The sequence below is a fragment of the Xyrauchen texanus genome, chromosome 30 (assembly GCF_025860055.1).
Source record: "Xyrauchen texanus isolate HMW12.3.18 chromosome 30, RBS_HiC_50CHRs, whole genome shotgun sequence".
Taxonomy (NCBI): Eukaryota; Metazoa; Chordata; class Actinopteri; order Cypriniformes; family Catostomidae; genus Xyrauchen; species Xyrauchen texanus.
Window position 1 is genome coordinate 41,512,039 of NC_068305.1, and position 19,499 is coordinate 41,531,537.

Genomic DNA, 19,499 nt, shown 5'->3' on the forward strand with positions numbered 1-19,499 from the left:
CTTGGAGGATCTTGCTGTAATACGTCGATCGATCACTGACATGGAGACTGTGAAATAATTAATTCTTCTCAACAACTTCTCTGGGTGATGTAGCTTGCTGTGTCATCACAAAGCAAAGCTGCTCCTTGTTCAAAGGATGTGTTCTTTAGGAATGTGTTTCTTGTCTCTACTCCCACGTTTCACATGTAGCTCAAACATGTATGTCACCCCCATATAAGGTAAAGAACTATTTCATTGGTGGGGGTCCAGTGGAATGTGGTTTTTCTGGACCATATAACAGAATGCTGAACAATAAAATTGGAAGAAGGATTTGATACCATTGGGTGTCTGTGTCATTTCTTTCTTCCCTCAGCTGAGCCGTATCGAGAGGGGATTGCAGATCAACAAAATAAATTAAATACATTGGATGACAAAATTATCTAACAGAGACTAAATTCATTGGTTATTAGAGTGGGGACGTCGAGAAACAGATAAATTCTTTGGAGTCATCCGAGAGGAATTAGCTGCTAACTCAGCTAGCGACCAAGACAGACTTGGAGTGTCTCTGGGAAAAGTTGGAAAACTTTGAGGATTGTAACAGGCAAAACAACGACAGAATTGTTGGAATTCCTGAGGGTCGAAGAAGGCCGAAATATGGAGAAATTCCTAGATGAGCAATTCCTGAGTCTGCTAGACATAACAGACCAGAAACTGGAAATCGAGGGAGCTCACAGACTTCAGGCTCAGAGATCCTCTGAGCGAGACAGGCCCCTAACAATTCTGGCCAAATTTCTGAGATCATCTGATCAAGATCTTGAGTTAAGACGAGGAGTAAAGGAAGGCTTTCTTGGAAGAATCACAGTTTTTTCTAGTTCCTAGACGTTGCGAATTCGACAAGAGAGAAATGTGTTCAATTCGTACAATTTGTAAGAAGCACCAGACATGAGCAATCAGATGGCAAAGTTGTCACAGGGACTCTTGTTTAGAGGGATGGATGACGGTTGGCTCTGTCATGCGCGGAGTTAATGTGCATGTTTTTCCTTTTTCTGTTTTGTTCTGGGGGATGTTTGGGGGTCGACTGTTGCACCAATGTTAGAATGTGGTCTTTACAATTTTATTTTTAACACACAATCTATATTTTTTCAAATGTCAAAATGTCCAACGTTAATATGAGCAGACCATCTATCTCCTTGTGGAATGTGAATGGGTTGGGGCACCGCATAAAAAAGGAAGGTTATTTCTTTTCTTAAACACAAGAAATATTATATAGTGTTTCTTCAAGAAACACCTCTTTCCCATAGGAAGCTGAACAATTTGAGAAGATATGGGGTTTTCTTTAGTGCTGGCTCAAGTAAGAGCAGGGGAGTCAATACACTGATGAGTGAACATCCACAATTCAAATGTCTCAAACAGATTAAAGATACATTAGGAAGAGTCATTATTGTTTTAGCAGAAATTCAGGGACAAAGGTTGATTTTGGCTAATATTTATGCACTTAACGCTGATGATCATGGCTTTTTTTATGGATCTTGAAGGGATGTTGCAAGCTGCTGGCACTCCTCATGATATAAGATTAGGAGGAGACTTTTGATGGACTCAGTCCTTGATCATAGTGAAGTAAAAGTGTGTAAGCCCCCTAGTGCAACATTGACGCTTCACAGGATGTGTGAATCTTGGTCTTACAGATATTTGGAGACTTTTGAAACCATCTAGTAGGGACAATACACTTTTTCATCAGTCCATAAGATTTATTCTAGAATATATTTTTTTGTATATCTAAGTCCCTCATTTCATCTGTTGTGGATTGCTCAATTCGAAACATCTTAGTCTCAGATCAGGCCGTGGTGCATTTAGAGGTGTTGCCACATCATATAGTTGGCATTAATGTATATATGGAGATCAACTGGTCCTCAGTATCCACAAATATCTCAGCTGCATCCGCGTATGAGACCGTCAACCTGCGCATCTTATCATGTGGCTTGTTGAGCACATTACCACGGAGGTATAGTGTATAGTGCATGTGGAGGCATCATGGCATCCACCGAAGCATCCACCGCAGCATCCACGCACAACTCACCACGCACCCCACCGAGAGCAAACCACATTATAGCGATCTTGAGGAGGTTACCCCGTGTGACTCTACCCTCCCTAGTAACCGGGCCAATTTGGTTGCTTAGGAGAGCAGGCTGGAGTCACTCAGTATGTCCTGGGATTCTAACTAGCTGAACTCCAGGGGTGGATGCCGCATCTTTACCACTGAGCTACCCAGGCCCCGGGATTATCTTTTTAAGATTTTGGAAATATACAGGTTCGGGAATACATTTATTGGATGGATTAAGTTACTTTATAGACATCCGGTAGCAGTGGTACAAACAAATGTATTATTTCAGACTATTTTACTCTGGATGGGACACCCGGCAGGGTTGCCCTCTTTCCCTATTATTGTTCCGTCTGGCCTTGGAGCCATTAACAGTCACGATAAGAAAGGAAGATGAATTTCCAGGGGTGGTGGTGGGAGGTATGTTGCATTAGCTTTTGCTTTACAGAGATGATATATTATTAGTTAGATCTATGCCTTGCCTCCACAGAATTATGAATTCCTTTTCTAAGTTCTCAGGATACAGAGTCAATTGGTCTAAATTGAAGCTTTGTCTCTGACAGCGTACTGCCTGTAAAATCTTTCCAGCCAGGTGCCTTCTAGTGCCTTCTTTTAATATTTGGCAATTTTATTCCCAGTAAATTTGTGTCATTTAGTTCATGTTCATTTTGTTAATAAAAAGTTTTTCGAGAGATGTGGATAGGTGGGCTTCATTACATTTATCTTTGATTGGGAAGGTTAATGTTATTGTGGCATGTATGCAATCGAGAGTTTACTGCAATGCCAATTACGGCACTAAACCGATTCGCCACCCGGAAATTGTCCGGGGACCCACAGATACATCAATTGTAAAACACAGATTCAGCAGTGGCTGAGTCAGGTATCAGACAAGGATAAGCACTTCACAGGTTTTATTCCTCAATACACACAATAAAATGCAAAACTGGTATCTTTTAATATACAAACATTAAAAAGGAATCCATCAATCATGGAGCTGGTTACACAGACACACACGCACACACACACACTTTACCACTTCAGAATTGGGGGATTCATCTTGCCTATCCAATAAACAGCAATTACTCGTGCTCTCACCACACAACACCAAATCACCCGCTGTGAACACTGCAGACCGATAGCCGAACCACCACCACACACAGAGGACTCTGGCTAATACTGGAACCCCAATTCTGAATGGAAGAGAAAAAAACAGTATGAGATACAAACAAATACACATTCCACATAATGGTCTGTCAATTAAACACTTATCACATGCTGCCAGAAAGAATCAGTTTGTCACAATCGTTCGCTGGCTGATACTGGTTAACTCAGCCCAGCTGTCCTATAAGAATGTAATCTCAGACTACAATACAACAGAATACTCAAAACACATTTACAACCAAAATACAACAAGACATAGTATTCGCAATGAAACAATAGTAGGGACAAAACCAGTAGCTTCTCGCTGCTGTACTCAAATCTTAATGTCAATCCTGGAAAAGACTAAGTTTAGATGCATCACCACCGGCTGTGAACTCGCTATCGTTCCGGTCGTCAAGGAGACCCTCGTTCAGCTGAAAAGAGATCGTCAAACAATTCGAATAAATGTACAGATAGACAGTGGATGCATCGTTCCAATAAAAGGCAGAGGAATGGTCGTAGACAGCTCGCAGAGGAGAATACATCTCCGTTCAGAAGCGCTCCAGTTCGAATGACTAACGGATGCAAGTAATCCTAATTCACAGGACCAGCAATGGGTCGCATAAAGCCTAACAGTGCCCACAAAGCCTGCTGCACCACCTCCTGGCCCCCGTGTCACTGTTAATATATAATACACAACATTTCAATCTAAGAAATCACGGTCTTGTGAACCCAACATTAAAATAAGTGTAACATACCTGCGTATGGAAACTCGCGCCGCCCAGTGCACTTGATGGCGTGCTAATTATGGACTCGCATTGACAAATATTTGTTCAATGTGTCTAAAAGTACCTTCCCTGCTTTTGTATTGAACAAAGTTATTGCCCCATTGCAGAGCCTTTCTATCAAACTAACCGGAGAAGTTACACCCCGTTATCTGCAGAGTCCAGAGTGTTTAATTCAGACATTTAATTAAAATGTTGCCTCGAGCATATGGCTGAACCCTAAATGATGTGTTAAGTCCCCTTTCTGCTGGTCAGAGTGGATTGTGAGGGGGGATTACTACACTCTATGACGTATTTGTGAGTGGAGTGTTTAGATCTTTTGAAAATTTGGTTCAGCATTTTGGGATTCCCAGATCTCTAGGTATTTACAGCTGCGCCACCTCCTCTATTGTTTTTGGGAGTAGCATACATCCCTAAAGCTGCATAAACCCTTTGTAGGTGTAAGCATACTTGGCAATAAAGCTCATTCTGATTCTTAGTCATGAAAAATATAATCAATATATTGTTTTGAAAATTATACACTCATTGTATGTGACAATAGTAATGGGGCTCTAAAGACACAAATATGTATTGGAAATATGCCAGGCATTTAAGGGTTAAATATTTTAGTCACATTTGAGATTTGCCCAACTGTACTGGCTTTTAGCAGACTGCACTGAAAGGTTCATAATAGAACCATCAAAACAGAAGTCTACTATGAAGTCAACATTTATCTGGCACAAAAACAGCATCAATCAGTTATGGTGGCAACATGGCCACTCCTCCCACCCAGTTCTCAGAGCACATACACTAGGGAAAGCTTGGATTAATTGAACCAAGAGTGGATTCAAACTTGCTTACACCAGCTTTCCCCAGTCTCTCGTGGGATGTCCAAAACACTGGTTTGCGTCAATGGTTCACGGAAGATCCATGTCAACTGGTTCATTCCAAGTAAAACTTTTAGCTGTTAAGAGCAAGTTTTTCTACTTTGAAGAAAAACCCAGTACTACAACTAGTTTGACATTTTTTAGCCAATCATTTGAATTTAGATGTGCATAAGGGTGGTTCTGGCAGTGGAAGTTTAGTCCAGAGATTGAGAAAGAACACTGCAAGACGATCCCTTTTGAAATCAAAGTGTACACCATAAACGGTCAAAGCTTTAAGCAATCACTTAAAAAGGTACCACTATTGACGACCACAAAGCAAAATTGTGCATTTATCACCAGTTTAAATTATGCGGTGTATTTTTGACCCTCAGCTTTTCATGGTAGTGAGGTTAAGGACATCCATGGAGAGAACTCTCCCAAAGAACTCCATGTACACCTGATTGGTTTACAGAACCTCCTTGGTTTGAGCATGTCCCTTCTGTACTGGAGTAAATTCAAACACCAGAGACAATAGGCATATCGGTTAACAATTGCATACCCTTCTATATAATGGTCATGGTATTGCTTGCAGCCTCGGTGATTTTTGCGGATACACCACACCTCATTAAAACAGCTCAGACTGTTGTTTGTGTCTGGTAACTTTATTAAATTTACATGAAGAAAATGCCTCCACTGGAAACGACAGTCTCTTCAATGTTCTCACCAACATCTCTTTCTGGAATACAAGAGAAGGCAGAGGTTAAAAGCGGTTTACAAAAGGACAAACCACAGTGAAGTAATACACCTACTTTGCCTGGTGCAGCTCTGCTCACAGGAGCCAGTGGAAGAGGGATGGCACACCGATGTACTACAGTGGATGAAGACCTGAGCAAGAAGGGGATTAACCACAGCATTCATAAGAACCATTAAGGGTTTAGGGGTGTTGAAAGTTGGATGGTAATCATACCATTCCCTGCAGAGGAGCTAGTGATGCTGGATCCACAAACGTGAACATCTTCACAATAAAAGCTTGTAATGGGTTGGGAACTGAAGACCAGAGGAGCCATCCAAAGGAACCGGTGTGGTGAGGTAACGATCATCCTGGTAAGGGCATCTGGAAGGCAGAGTAACAGTCAGGACTAGCTCAAAACAGACCAATGACACAAATGCTGGGGTTATACTCACCCATTAACTAGAAGGTCCCACTGAGGCAGGCTGAGGGAATCAGGGGATGATGTCGCCCAGCAATGTCCCAGCATCAGGACAATATTGGGGTCAGTCCTCTCCAAAAGGTGCACCTCAACATACACAGGTTGTCGTAGGACTTTTGTGACTGGGTAATCAGCATCACTGTAGTAGGACGTGTATGCAGCATCCTCTGCAGGAGGACAACATTTTAGAAACCCTAGTTACACTTTCAAGACAGCGATATAGAGAAGCAGTACATTACCTTCTACACATCCTTTTGTGACACATTGTCCATTTGCCAGGCGAAGCTCCACTCTGAGGGGTCCAGGAGCAGCTACAGGTGGAGGTGGAGGAACGGTGTTGACCTCCACAACCAGAGCTTGAACAGCAGTGCCAGAATACCTACACTGGAAGAAAAGCCTGGACAACAGACAGTGAGCTTGTAGCACAAGTCAAAGATTGCATTTAAGCTAAAGCATAGATCACCTACTCAAAGTGACTGTCCCTTGTGATGGAACCAAGTGGTCCAATCCCCACTTCATAGGATGAAGTCATTCTGTTCTCATACACCACATATCCATTGTCCTCCTGCAAACAGCAACATGGTTAGCATCCACTCCTTTCCAAGCAAAAGTCTAAACAGCACCAGTACCCACCATCATGCTTGTGCCACAAGCTGTGACAGGGAATTGGTAAATGGCAAAGGAAGGTGTGGACCCAACTGGAGCACAAGGTGGGTCATTTCCACCCAACAGACGGACTGTATCCAGACTTAATGAAGGCAGTGTAACATCTCTAGCCACCACAACCACAAACTGGCCATCTCTAATACACTGGACGGTCACTGTTTCAAGGTAGAGAGCAAGTTACCTCAGAGAATCAGTTGAATACGAACAACCTTACAATTGGCTCAACACACTTACCGGCTTTCCCATAGTAACACTGCTGTCCATCAAAGCAGCAGTTTATAGCGTCACACTCAGCAGCACTGATACCAGGTGGTCCACATTGGATCTGCTCATAATCAGCTACAGCACACTTGTCAAGAGGCTCTGCCTGTGCCACTGGCTGCTTGGGTGGAAAAGCTTGAGAAAACTGGTGTGCGGTTTGCTGTTGCAGGGCCTGTTGAGCCAAAAACTTCTGATCACTTGGATGGAACACAACATCTTTAGGATTCTTGGCTAAAATTCCTCCTCGAGTTTGCTGGAGGACTGAAGCTTGAGGATTCTGGACTGGACCCCACCCTTGATTTTGCAGTTGCAGACCCTGTTGAGCCAAAAACTTCTGATCACTTGGCTGGAACACAACATCTTGAGGATTCTTGGCTGGACCTCACCCTTGATTTTGCAGTTGCAGACCCTGTGGAGCCAAAAACTTCTGATCACTTGGCTGGAACACAACATCTTGAGGATTCTTGGCTGGACCCCACCCTTGATTTTGCAGTTGCAGACCCTGTGGAGCCAAAAACTTCCGATCACTTGGCTGGAACACAACATCTTGAGGATTCTTGGCTAAAATTCCTCCTCTAGTCTGCTGGAGGACTGAAGCTTGAGGATTCTGGACTGGATTTCCCCCTTGTCGTTGAGTCTGCTGTGGAGTTAAAAACTGTTGATCACTTGGCTGAAATGCAAGAGATTGACCACTCCTGGCTGGAATCCCTCCTTGTTGGCCACTTTGCTGGAAGACTGAATCTTGAGGCACCTGGGGCAGATTACTCCACTGTGGAACAGCATGACAGAAAGCACAAAACCACACACAAAGTGCCAAAAGATGAAATGTACCCATACTTTCTGCCATTACTCCACAACTGAATTCATCGTTCAAGTGGATCCCTTTTAATCCTATGAAGTGCAGCTCATTAACGATGTCACGCCCTGATCAATTAACAGTCTTCATTCATCAGACTGGGCGTTTACAGATAAGGTGATTCTAATTGATTCTAAAAAGTTAACCTGAAGATTTTGTGTGGTCACATTTAGTCTAATTAACATGCTAGTCTTCACACAACTTAATTCAAAGCAATTCACAACAAATGATGAAATGCCCAGAAGCCAATATGTAAACCAAAGCATATGTATATCAGTAAAAGGTGTACTAAAGTAAAGGACTAAATCCAAATCTTTGTCTCTGACAGTGTACTGCCCAGTAAAGGCTTTCCAGCCGGGCACCTTCCAGTGGCCCAAACAGGGCATTAAGTATTTGGCCATTTTATTCCCAGCAAATTTGTGATATTTAGTTCATTTTGACCCATTAATAAAAGGTTTTCGAGCAATGTGGACAGCTGAGCTTCATTACATGTACCTATTATTGTGAAGGTTAATGTTATTAAAATGAATTGTATTCCAAAATGTAACTACCTGCTACTATTTCTCCCGATAGATGTCCCTCTCTCTTATTTCAAACAATTTGATAGCACAGCAAAGTTTTTTATTTGGAATGGTAAATGGTCCAGATTACATTTCAGTAAGTTACATAGGCCGCTTGACAAAGGTGGTCTAGGCCTACCCAAGAATTGATTTATTATTATGCATTCAGTCTCAGATATTTGGCTCATTGGTCGCTTCCACCTGAGAGAGTCCCTCCCTGCTTTTGTATTGAACAGAAAGTTATTGCCCCTATTTGGCCATTGCAAAGCCTTTCTATCAAACTAACCGGAGAAGTTAAGTTACACCCCGTTATCTGCAGAGTCCAGAGTGTTTAATTCAGACAATTATTTAAATGTTGCCTCGAGCATATGGCTGAACCCTAAATGATGTGTTATTAAGTCCCCTTTCTGCTGGTCAGAGTGGATTGTGAGGGGGGATTACTAATCCTAATCTTCTGGTTATGGCGTCTTAGTGGGAGGCTGCATGTGCGTGAGGCTCGCTGTTAAATCCCTTGAAACTACCCTTAACTTGGACCAATAAACATAATTCTACTTGTTCTTGACCCACGCGCTTTTACTGGACAATATGCCACCAAAAAACGCTAAAACTGGCCAACAACCGGGTAAAACGGCTTCACAAGGCAAAGGGGCTAATGTGGACACGGCTAATGCTAGCAAAATACCGCTGGATATTCCCAATGAAGCCAATATACGGGAGGCATCGGAGACTCTAGAGACACCTGAAACACCGGAGGCGCCGAGTCCGACAAATAGTGACCTTCTCAAAGAAATTCTGTCGTTAAAAGGTGACATAGCCAAACAATCTACCGACATGCTGAAAGCGATTAACGATATAAAAGGGGATATACAGTTACACTCTCAAAGAATTAATGAGACGGAGGAGCGAATCTTGCAAACTGAAGATGATGTAACTTCTCTTCAAGGCAAAGTTAAAATACTGGAGAAAACTGTGGAGACCCTTTGCGACAGAATTACAGAGCAATAAGACAGAAGCAGACGCTCTAACTTGAGACTGGTTGGGCTGCCCGAAAAATCGGAGAGCTCAGATCTGTGTGGTTTTCTGGAGAAGTGGCTCCGAGATACACTAGGTGAAGGATTCACCTCGCCCCCATCATAGAGAGAGCACACAGGATCGGGCCTATTAACCCTAAATCTACATCGCCACGGGTGGTAATAATGAAGTTTCTGAACTACCGGGACCGGGAAGCAACCCTGAGAACCGCCAGGAAGATGACGGAGGTACGCTATGAGAATCAACGAGTCGCCTTTTTCCCTGACCTTTCCGCAGAGACACGTAAACTACAGCAGCGCTTCAACGGTGTGAAAACCCAGCTTCGTGCACTGAATGTTCGGTATGGCATGCTGTACCCAGCTCATCTGATCTTCATGCACAATGACAAACGCAGGATTTTTAAATCGGTTGTTGAGGCTGAAGAATATGTTCAGGAAATAAGCTCGCAGACTTGTGACGACTACGTGACTTAAAGCTTTCTCTCTCGTTCCTCTTGCAATGGAACCACTGACGAGTATGGCCATAAAAATGGACAAAATTCAACGGACAATTTAGTAAGTTGCCTTTTTGTTAAAATACGTTACTGGCACGATTGTCTTAAGATATGTTTCTTTTTTCTTTTTTTTGTATTATTGATATAGATTTTGTATTTATCACGCACTGTGTGCAAGTTTATGTGCGTCAAGTTTTATTATGGTCCAAACATTTCTACTACAGCTAGCCCATGTGTGGCTATGTTATGTGTGCAGATTTACGCGTTACCCACTATATGGATGAAACGTTTTATATAACCCAAGTTCCTAGTTTTAAAGGGTTTAGCATCACATTTTGTTTGGGGAAATGTGTGGGGTTTTGTAATAAGGGGCTCACTCCATATTTTTTTGTGTTTGATGACTTTACAGGGCCTGAGATATTTTCAATTACATAATTTATGTTTGATACCTCTGTTATAAATGTGTCTAGTTGGAATGTAAGAGGTCTGAACAAAATTGTCAAGCTTAAACAGGTACTGGGCAGAATTAAACAAATGAAGAGTACAGTGTGTTTCTTACAAGAGACACACTTGGTAGATGAAGATGTGAATAAAATTAGATCTAGGTGGCCTGGTCAGGTTTTCTCCTCTAGTTTTACGACTCATGCAAGAGGGGTCATAACATTGATTCATAAATCAGTTCCCTTTGATCTAAAAGATAAATATTTGGATCCATCTGGGAGATTTATTATACTTAGTGGAACTATAATATCTACATTAGTCAACTTGGTATGTTTATACGCCCCCAATGGGGATGATCCTGCTTTTTACCAACATTTCTTTTTAACTATGTCAGCTTATAGGGGCCAGTTCATCATCGGAGGAGATTTTAATTGTGTGATACATCCTGCAGTAGACCATTCAAATAGCTCCGACACATCCCACCAACAAGCCAGGAAAATGATTGGAAAATTTATGAAAGATCTTAATTTAGTGGAGATTTGGAGACAACTTTATCCGAGCAAGATTGAGTATTCATGTTTTTCTGCTACCTTTAAAACATATTCTCGGATAGATTTCTTTTTGGTTTCTTCTGGTCTGGTATCTATGATTCAGAATTGCTGGTATGAGACTATACTACTCTCAGACCACGCCCCAATTATCTTATCAATTAAGTTTCCCAATTATTATTCATCTCCACTTCCATTTCGGTTTCAAGCTAAATGGCTGAAGTCCGCAGAATTTGAGGAATTTCTTTAAGAAAAAATAACGGAATATTTTAATTTTAATAAAGACCAGACCAGTGCATCAATAAAATGGGAAGCATTTAAAGCCTATATAAGGGGGGAAATAATGAGCTACACTCGGCATAAATCTAAAATACATCTAAATAAATTGAAAGACATTGACAAGCAAATAAAGGAACTGCAGGACCAGCTGTATTACTGTGATGACACTGAAAAGTATAAAAAGCTTCTCCTATTAAAATCTGAATATAATGAACTCACTACCAATAAAATAGCAACTAGTTTACTGTGGTTGAAACAGTCATACTATGATCAGGGTGAGAAGGCAGGAAAACTCCTGGCTTGGAGGCTTAAAAAAATACAGACAAGTAGGGCTATTAATTCAGTTGTACTTGACAATGGAGAGAATTTAGTGGATCCAAAATGTATAAATGACGCTTTTGCAGAATATCATGAAACATTTTTGGATTCCCAGATATCAGTTCTCTAGGTATTTACAGCTGCGCCACCTCCTCTGTATTGTTTTTGGGAGTAGCACATACCCCCCCTATAGCTGCAGATACTCTGGGAGGGGTGATTACTGCTTTTGGAAAAGGTCATGAGGCATCAGTGTATTACTCCCTGCTAATTCAGAGTCTGGGGACAGAGCTTGAACTTGGAGGAAGGAGTGTGGGCTAGGATTCTAAAAAATGTCAAGTCTGTAGATGCAAAGGTTCTCCTTATGCAATTTAAGATTTGACACAGATTCTGTTGGACCCCCTCTGGATTGTATAAGCTTGGTCTTAAAGACTCACCCACCTGCTGGCCATGCCCATCAGAAGATGGAGATGCAACCCATATTTTTTGGGGTTGTGTTAAGATCCGAGAATTTTGGTAGAAGGTTCAGAGTTTTATAGGTTACGTTTTAGGCACTCAAATTGAATTCTGCCCCAGACTCTGTATTTTGTGGCAATGGGCCAGTCAAAAATTATTTTAAGGGAAGTCGGATGGAGCGCCCTCATTTCCGGAGTGGTGTGCGGAGATGGGGAGGGTGGCTGCTTTCAAGGAGATCAAGCAGATGGCTGGGGGTTCGGAATTTGTTTGATAGGAAGAGTGGCAAATATTTAGTGTTCTCTCGGAGAGGAGCTGTGGAGAGCGATGTTTAGTTTGTGTCCACAGGGGTATTCATTGAGGGTAAAATGTTGATTCAACATAGGTTTTTATTTGAATCAATGTGAATTGAAAAAAACTGCCCCATTGAGCAATAATTAGTGAGCAATACACAACTAAATACATTTCTTCTGCCATTACATTGACTTGCTTTATTGTCCTATTCTGTATTTCTACATTTATGGAGCTGGTTTTAATAAAACTAGAATAAGCAGTCTTGTTGCTGTATTGTATGTGTACTGGAAGAGTCGGTCAAAGTCAAATTCCTTGTAAGCATACTTGGCAATAAAGCTCATTCTGGTATATGAAAATAGCTTGTCATTTTCTTATTGTTTTGAAAATTTTACACGGAGGGCATTTGTGATGTATACAGTAAGTGATTCAAAAGAGCCAAATATGTATGGGCATTTAAGGGTTAAATATTTTAACAAGTCACATTTGAGATTTGTCTAACTGTACTGGCTTTAAGCAGACAGAAAGACTATATTGAAGAGAAGCAATGTTCATAATATAACCATCAAAACTGAAGTCTATTAGAAATGTACTATAAAGTCAGCATTTACTGGCACAAAAACGATGTCAATCAGTTATGGTGGCAACATGGTCTCTCCTCCCTCCCAGTTCTCGGAGCACGTACACACTAGGGAAAGCGTTGACTAATTGAATTGAGCCAAGAGTGTATTCAAACTTGCTTGTCTCTCTCATGGATGTCCAAAACATTCAAGAGAATTGTCAAACACTTGGAAAGGCACCTCTATTGACACCCACAAAGCAAAATTGTGCATTTATCACCACAGTTTAAATTATGTGGTATACCTTTGACCCTCTTAGCTTTTCATGGTAGTGAGGTTGAAGACATCCGTGGAGAGAACTCAATGTACACTTGATCCTGAGGAAATCTTGAACTGTTTACAGTACCTCCTTGGTTTGAGCATGTCCCTTCTGCACTTGAGCAAATTCAAACACCGGAGACAATAGGCATATCGGTTAACAATTGCATACCCTTCTATATAATGGTCATGGTATTGCTTGCAGCCTCGGTGATTTTTGCAGATACACCACACCTCATTAAAACAGCTCAGACTGTTGTTTGTGTCTGGTAACTTTATTAAATTTACATGAAGAAAATGCCTCCACTGGAAACGACAGTCTCTTCAATGTTCTCACCAACATCTCTTTCTGGAATACAAGAGAAGGCAGAGGTTAAAAGCGGTTTACAAAAGGACAAACCACAGTGAAGTAATACACCTACTTTGCCTGGTGCAGCTCTGCTCACAGGAGCCAGTGGAAGAGGGATGGCACACCGATGTACTACAGTGGATGAAGACCTGAGCAAGAAGGGATTAACCACAGCATTCATAAGAACCATTAAGGGTTTAGGGGTGTTGAAAGTTGGATGGTAATCATACCATTCCCTGCAGAGGAGCTAATGATGCTGGATCCACAAACGTGAACATCTTCACAATAAAGCGCTTGTAATGGGTTGGGAACTGAAGACCAGAGGAGCCATCCACAGGAACCGGTGTGGTGAGGTAACGATCATCCTGGTAAGGGCATCTGGAAGGCAGAGTAACAGTCAGGACTAGCTCAAAACAGACCAATGACACAAATGTGGGGTTATACTCACCCATTAACTAGAAGGTCCCACTGAGGCAGGCTGAGGGAATCAGGGGATGATGTCGCCCAGCAATGTCCCAGCATCAGGACAATATTGGGGTCAGTCCTCTCCAAAAGGTGCACCTCAACATACACAGGTTGTCGTAGGACTTTTGTGACTGGGTAATCAGCATCACTGTAGTAGGACGTGTATGCAGCATCCTCTGCAGGAGGACAACATTTTAGAAACCCTAGTTACACTTTCGAGACAGCGATATAGAGAAGCAGCACATTACCTTCTGCACATCCTTTTGTGACACATTGTCCATTTGCCAGGCGAAGCTCCACTCTGAGGGGTCCAGGAGCAGCTACAGGTGGAGGTGGAGGAACGGTGTTGACCTCCACAACCAGAGCTTGAACAGCAGTGCCAGAATACCTACACTGGAAGAGAAGCCTGGACAACAGACAGTGAGCTTGTAGCACAAGTCAAAGATTGCATTTAAGCTAAAGCATAGATCGCCTACTCAAAGTGACTGTCCCTTGTGATGGAACCAAGTGGTCCAATCCCCACTTCATAGGATGAAGTCATTCTGTTCTCATACACCACATATCCATTGTCCTCCTGCAAACAACAACATGGTTAGCATCCACTCCTTTCCAAGCAAAACAAGTCTAAACAGCACCAGTACCCACCATCATGCTTGTGCCACAAGCTGTGACAGGGAATTGGTAAATGGCAAAGGAAGGTGTGGACCCAACTGGAGCACAAGGCGGGTCATTTCCACCCAACAGACGGACTGTATCCAGACTTAGTGAAGGCAGTGTAACATCTCTAGCCACCACAACCACAAACTGGCCATCTCTAATACACTGGACGGTCACTGTTTCAAGGTAGAGAGCAAGTTACCTCAGAGAATCAGTTGAATACGAACAACCTTACAATTGGCTCAACACACTTACCGGCTTTCCCATAGTAACACTGCTGTCCGTCAAAGCAGCAGTTTATAGCGTCACACTCAGCAGCACTGATACCAGGTGGTCCACATTGGATCTGCTCATAATCAGCTACAGCACACTTGTCAAGAGGCTCTGCCTGTGCCACTGGCTGCTTGGGTGGAAACGCTTGAGAAAACTGGTGTGCGGTTTGCTGTTGCAGGGCCTGTTGAGCCAAAAACTTCCGTTCACTTGGCTGGAACACAACATCTTGAGGATTCTTGGCTAAAATTCCTCCTCTAGTTTGCTGGAGGACTGAAGCTTGAAGATTCTGGGCTGGATTTCCCCCTTGTCGTCGAGTCTGCTGTGGAGTTAAAAACTGTTGATCACTTGGCTGAAATGCAAGAGCTTGACCACTCCTGGCTGGAATCCCTCCTTGTTGGCCACTTTGCTGGAAGACTGAATCTTGAGGCACCTGGGGCAGATTACTCCACTGTGGAACAGCATGACAGAAAGCACAAAACCACACACAAAGTGCCAAAAGATGAAATGTACCCATACTTTCTGCCATTACTCCACAACTGAATTCATCATTCAAGTGGATCCCTTTTTAATCCTATGAAGTGCAGCTCATTAACGATGTCACTCCCTGTTCAATTAACAGTCTTCATTCATCAGACTGGGCATTTACAGATAAGGTGATTCTAATTGATTCTAAAAAGTTAACCTGAAGATTTTGTGTGGTCACATTTAGTCTAATTAACATGCTAGTCTTCACACAACTTAATTAAAACAATTCACAACAAATGATGAAATGCCCAGAAGCCAATATGTACACCAAAGCATATGTATATCAGTAAAAGGTGTACTAAAGTATTTTTATGTAGTTTACATGTCACCTCTTCTTTAAATATTATATTTACTATAAGGTAAAGTACTTTTAATAGTAAGAAGAATACCTGCAGTATTTTTTCACAATGATTGCAAAGGACGGTGTGGAACCAACAGGAACATTTACATTTATGTATTTGGCAGATGCTTTTAAAGCAACTTACAGTGCACTTATTACAGGGACAATCCCCCAGAGCAACCTGGAGTTAAGTGCCTTGCTCAAGGTCACAATGGTGGTGGCTGTGGGGTTCGAACCAGCGACCTTCTGATTACCAGTTATGTGCTTTACCACTCTAGGAACAGAAGGTGGTTCATTTCCATTAAGTAGTTATACTGTATCTAGGCAATAATCAAAATGATCATAATCAAAATCATCAGATCATTTTTTTGCTTTTGATGTCAAAATGTAAGCAGGATCCACCCATGGTGCCATACAAGCTAGAACTGCTACTGTTGAAAACAGTATTAACACATCAATTTTTAATTTCTAATTGTCTACAATTCCAAACTCAGCCCCTGAGTTTAACGGCATAGTTCACCCAAAAATGAAATTTCTCTCATCATTTACTCACCCTCATGCCATCCTGAATGTGTTAAACTTTCTTTCTTCTGCAGAACACAGATTAAGGCTTTTAGAGGAATATCTCAGCTCTGTAGGTCCGTAGTGACCGCAAGTGACTGGTGATCAGAACTCAGAAGGTCAAAAAGCACATACGATCATAGTAAAAGTAATACAGTCTTCTAAAGTGATACAATTGCTTTGGGTGAGAAACAGATCAATATATAAGCAGTGGCGTAGTCAAGGGTGGGCCGGTGTGTGTGAGTCGTGGGGTGCCATGCGAGATTCGGACACCTTAATGGCGAGCTCTGCGTACTTTGTTAGTTTTAATACTTTTTGTGTCATAAACCGGTGAAATTTGATACACCCTGTTTCATAACTGTTCTATGACGACAATATGTCAAAGAATTCAAAATCCTCGGGCTCTGGAGACATTTAGAGACACTTACATGCTCAAGCCGATACCCCTGACAAGGCCACAGACTAAGGACTCAATTTGGCCATTAAGGTGAAAGAGATTCAGTGTCAACTGTTGAACATGACGGCAATGCTGACAAAGGTCGTTACTGACTTGGAGGATCTTGCTGTAATATGTCGATCGATCACTGACATGGAGACTGTGAAATAATTAATGCTTCTCAACAACTTCTCTGGGTGATGTAGCTTGCTGTGTCATCACAAAGCAAAGCTGCTCCTTGTTCAAAGGATGTGTTCTTTAGGAATGTGTTTCTTGTCTCTACTCCCACGTTTCACATGTAGCTCAAACATGTATGTCACCCCCATATAAGGTAAAGAACTATTTCATTGGTGGGGGTCCAGTGGAATGTGGTTTTTCTGGACCATATAACAGAATGCTGAACAATAAAATTGGAAGAAGGATTTGATACCATTGGGTGTCTGTGTCATTTCTTTCTTCCCTCAGCTGAGCCGTATCGAGAGGGGGATTGCAGATCAACAAAATAAATTAAATACATTGGATGACAAAATTATCTAACAGAGACTAAATTCATTGGTTATTAGAGTGGGGGACGTCGAGAAACAGATAAATTCTTTGGAGTCATCTGAGAGGGAATTAGCTGCTAACTCGCTAGCGACCAAGACAGACTTGGAGTGTCTCTGGGAAAAGTTGGAAAACTTTGAGGATTGTAACAGGCAAAACAACGACAGAATTGTTGGAATTCCTGAGGTCGAAGAAGGCCGAAATATGGAGAAATTCCTAGATGAGCAATTCCTGAGCCTGCTAGACATAACAGACCAGAAACTGGAAATCGAGGGAGCTCACAGACTTCAGGCTCAGAGATCCTCTGAGGGAGACAGGCCCCTAACAATTCTGGCCAAATTTCTGAGATCATCTGATCAAGATCTTGAGTTAAGACGAGGAGTAAAGGAAGGCTTTCTTGGAAGAATCACAGTTTTTTCTAGTTCCTAGACGTTGCGAATTCGACAAGAGAGAAATGTGTTCAATTCGTACAATTTGTAAAGAAGCACCAGACATGAGCAATCAGATGGCAAAGTTGTCACAGGGACTCTTGTTTAGAGGGATGGATGACGGTTGGCTCTGTCATGCGCGGAGTTAATGTGCATGTTTTTCCTTTTTCTGTTTTGTTCTGGGGGATGTTTGGGGGTCGACTGTTGCACCAATGTTAGAATGTGGTCTTTACAATTTTATTTTTAACACACAATCTATATTTTTTCAAATGTCAAAATGTCCAATGTTAATATGAGCAGACCATCTATCTCCTTGTGGAATGTGAATGGGTTGGGGCACCGCATAAAAAAAGGAAGGTTATTTCTTTTCTTAAACACAAGAAATATTATATAGTGTTTCTTCAAGAAACACCTCTTTCCCCGCAGGAAGCTGAACAATTTGAGAAGATATGGGGTTTTCTTTAGTGCTGGCTCAAGTAAGAGCAGGGGAGTCAATACACTGATGAGTGAACATCCACAATTCAAATGTCTCAAACAGATTAAAGATACATTAGGAAGAGTCATTATTGTTTTAGCAGAAATTCAGGGACAAAGGTTGATTTTGGCTAATATTTATGCACTTAACGCTGATGATCATGGCTTTTTTATGGATCTTGAAGGGATGTTGCAAGCCGCTGGCACTCCTCATGATATAAGATTAGGAGGAGACTTTTGATGGACTCAGTTCTTGATCATAGTGAAGTAAAAGTGTGTAAGCCCCCTAGTGCAACATTGACGCTTCACAGGATGTGTACAAATCTTGGTCTTACAGATATTTGGAGACTTTTGAAACCATCTAGTAGGATGTGGTGGTGGCGTAGTGGCTAAAGCACAGGGCTGTTAATCAGAAGATCCTTGGTTCGAACCCCATGGCCACCACCATTGTGCCCTTGAGCAAGGCACTTAACTCCAGGTTGTTCTGGGGGATTGTCCCTGTAATAATTGCACTGTAAGTCGCTTTGGATAAAAGCGTCTGCCAAATGCATAAATGTAAATCTAGTAGGGACAATACACTTTTTCATCAGTCCATAAGATTTATTCTAGAATATATTTTTTTGTATATCTAAGTCCCTCATTTCATCTGTTGTGGATTGCTCAATTCGAAACATCTTAGTCTCAGATCAGGCCCTGGTGCATTTAGAGGTGTTGCCACATCATATAGTTGGCATTAATGTATATATGGAGATCAATTGGTCCTCAGTATCCACAAATATCTCAGCTGCATCCGCGTATGAGACCGTCAACCTGCGCATCTTATCATGTGGCTTGTTGAGCACATTACCACGGAGGTATAGTGTATAGTGCATGTGGAGGCATCATGGCATCCACCGAAGCATCCACCGCAGCATCCACGCACAACTCACCACGCACCCCACCGAGAGCGAACCACATTATAGCGATCTCGAGGAGGTTACCCCGTGTGACTCTACCCTCCCTAGTAACCGGGCCAATTTGGTTGCTTAGGAGAGCAGGCTGGAGTCACTCAGTATGTCCTGGGATTCTAACTAGCGAACTCCAGGGGTGGATGCCGCATCTTTACCACTGAGCTACCCAGGCCCCCGGGATTATCTTTTTAAGATTTTGGAAATATACAGGTTCGGGAATACATTTATTGGATGGATTAAGTTACTTTATAGACATCCGGTAGCAGCGGTACAAACAAATGTATTATTTCAGACTATTTTACTCTGGATGGGACACCCGGCAGGGTTGCCCTCTTTCCCTATTATTGTTCCGTCTGGCCTTGGAGCC

General features: G+C 42.1%; 1 protein-coding gene across 1 annotated transcript; it reads right to left on the reverse strand.

The window, feature by feature from the left end:
* Positions 1-1,326: 1,326 nt before the first annotated feature.
* LOC127623976 (zona pellucida sperm-binding protein 4-like) lies at positions 1,327-18,396 on the reverse strand. Its single transcript, XM_052098543.1, has 11 exons — positions 18,334-18,396; positions 14,858-15,323; positions 14,591-14,778; positions 14,422-14,519; positions 14,194-14,351; positions 13,929-14,121; positions 13,711-13,858; positions 13,554-13,629; positions 13,420-13,480; positions 3,111-3,267; positions 1,327-1,353 (listed from the first exon to the last, which is right to left on the reverse strand). The coding sequence occupies exons 1-11, from the start codon at positions 18,394-18,396 to the stop codon at positions 1,327-1,329; spliced, it is 1,635 nt and encodes a 544-aa protein (XP_051954503.1).
* Positions 18,397-19,499: the final 1,103 nt, after the last annotated feature.

What these genes read in the sequence shown, in the direction of transcription:
- LOC127623976 (XM_052098543.1), bottom strand. Translation starts at nt 18,396, where the DNA reads ATGAGGAGTGCCAGCGGCTTGCAACATCCCTTCAAGATCCATAAAAAA. An exon ending in ACAAGGGACAGTCACTTTGA is followed by an intron (nt 14,352 to 14,421) that starts GTAGGCGATCTA and finishes TCTGTTGTCCAG; the next exon opens with GCTTCTCTTCCAGTGTAGGT. An exon ending in CACAAAAGGATGTGCAGAAG is followed by an intron (nt 14,122 to 14,193) that starts GTAATGTGCTGC and finishes GTCCTCCTGCAG; the next exon opens with AGGATGCTGCATACACGTCC.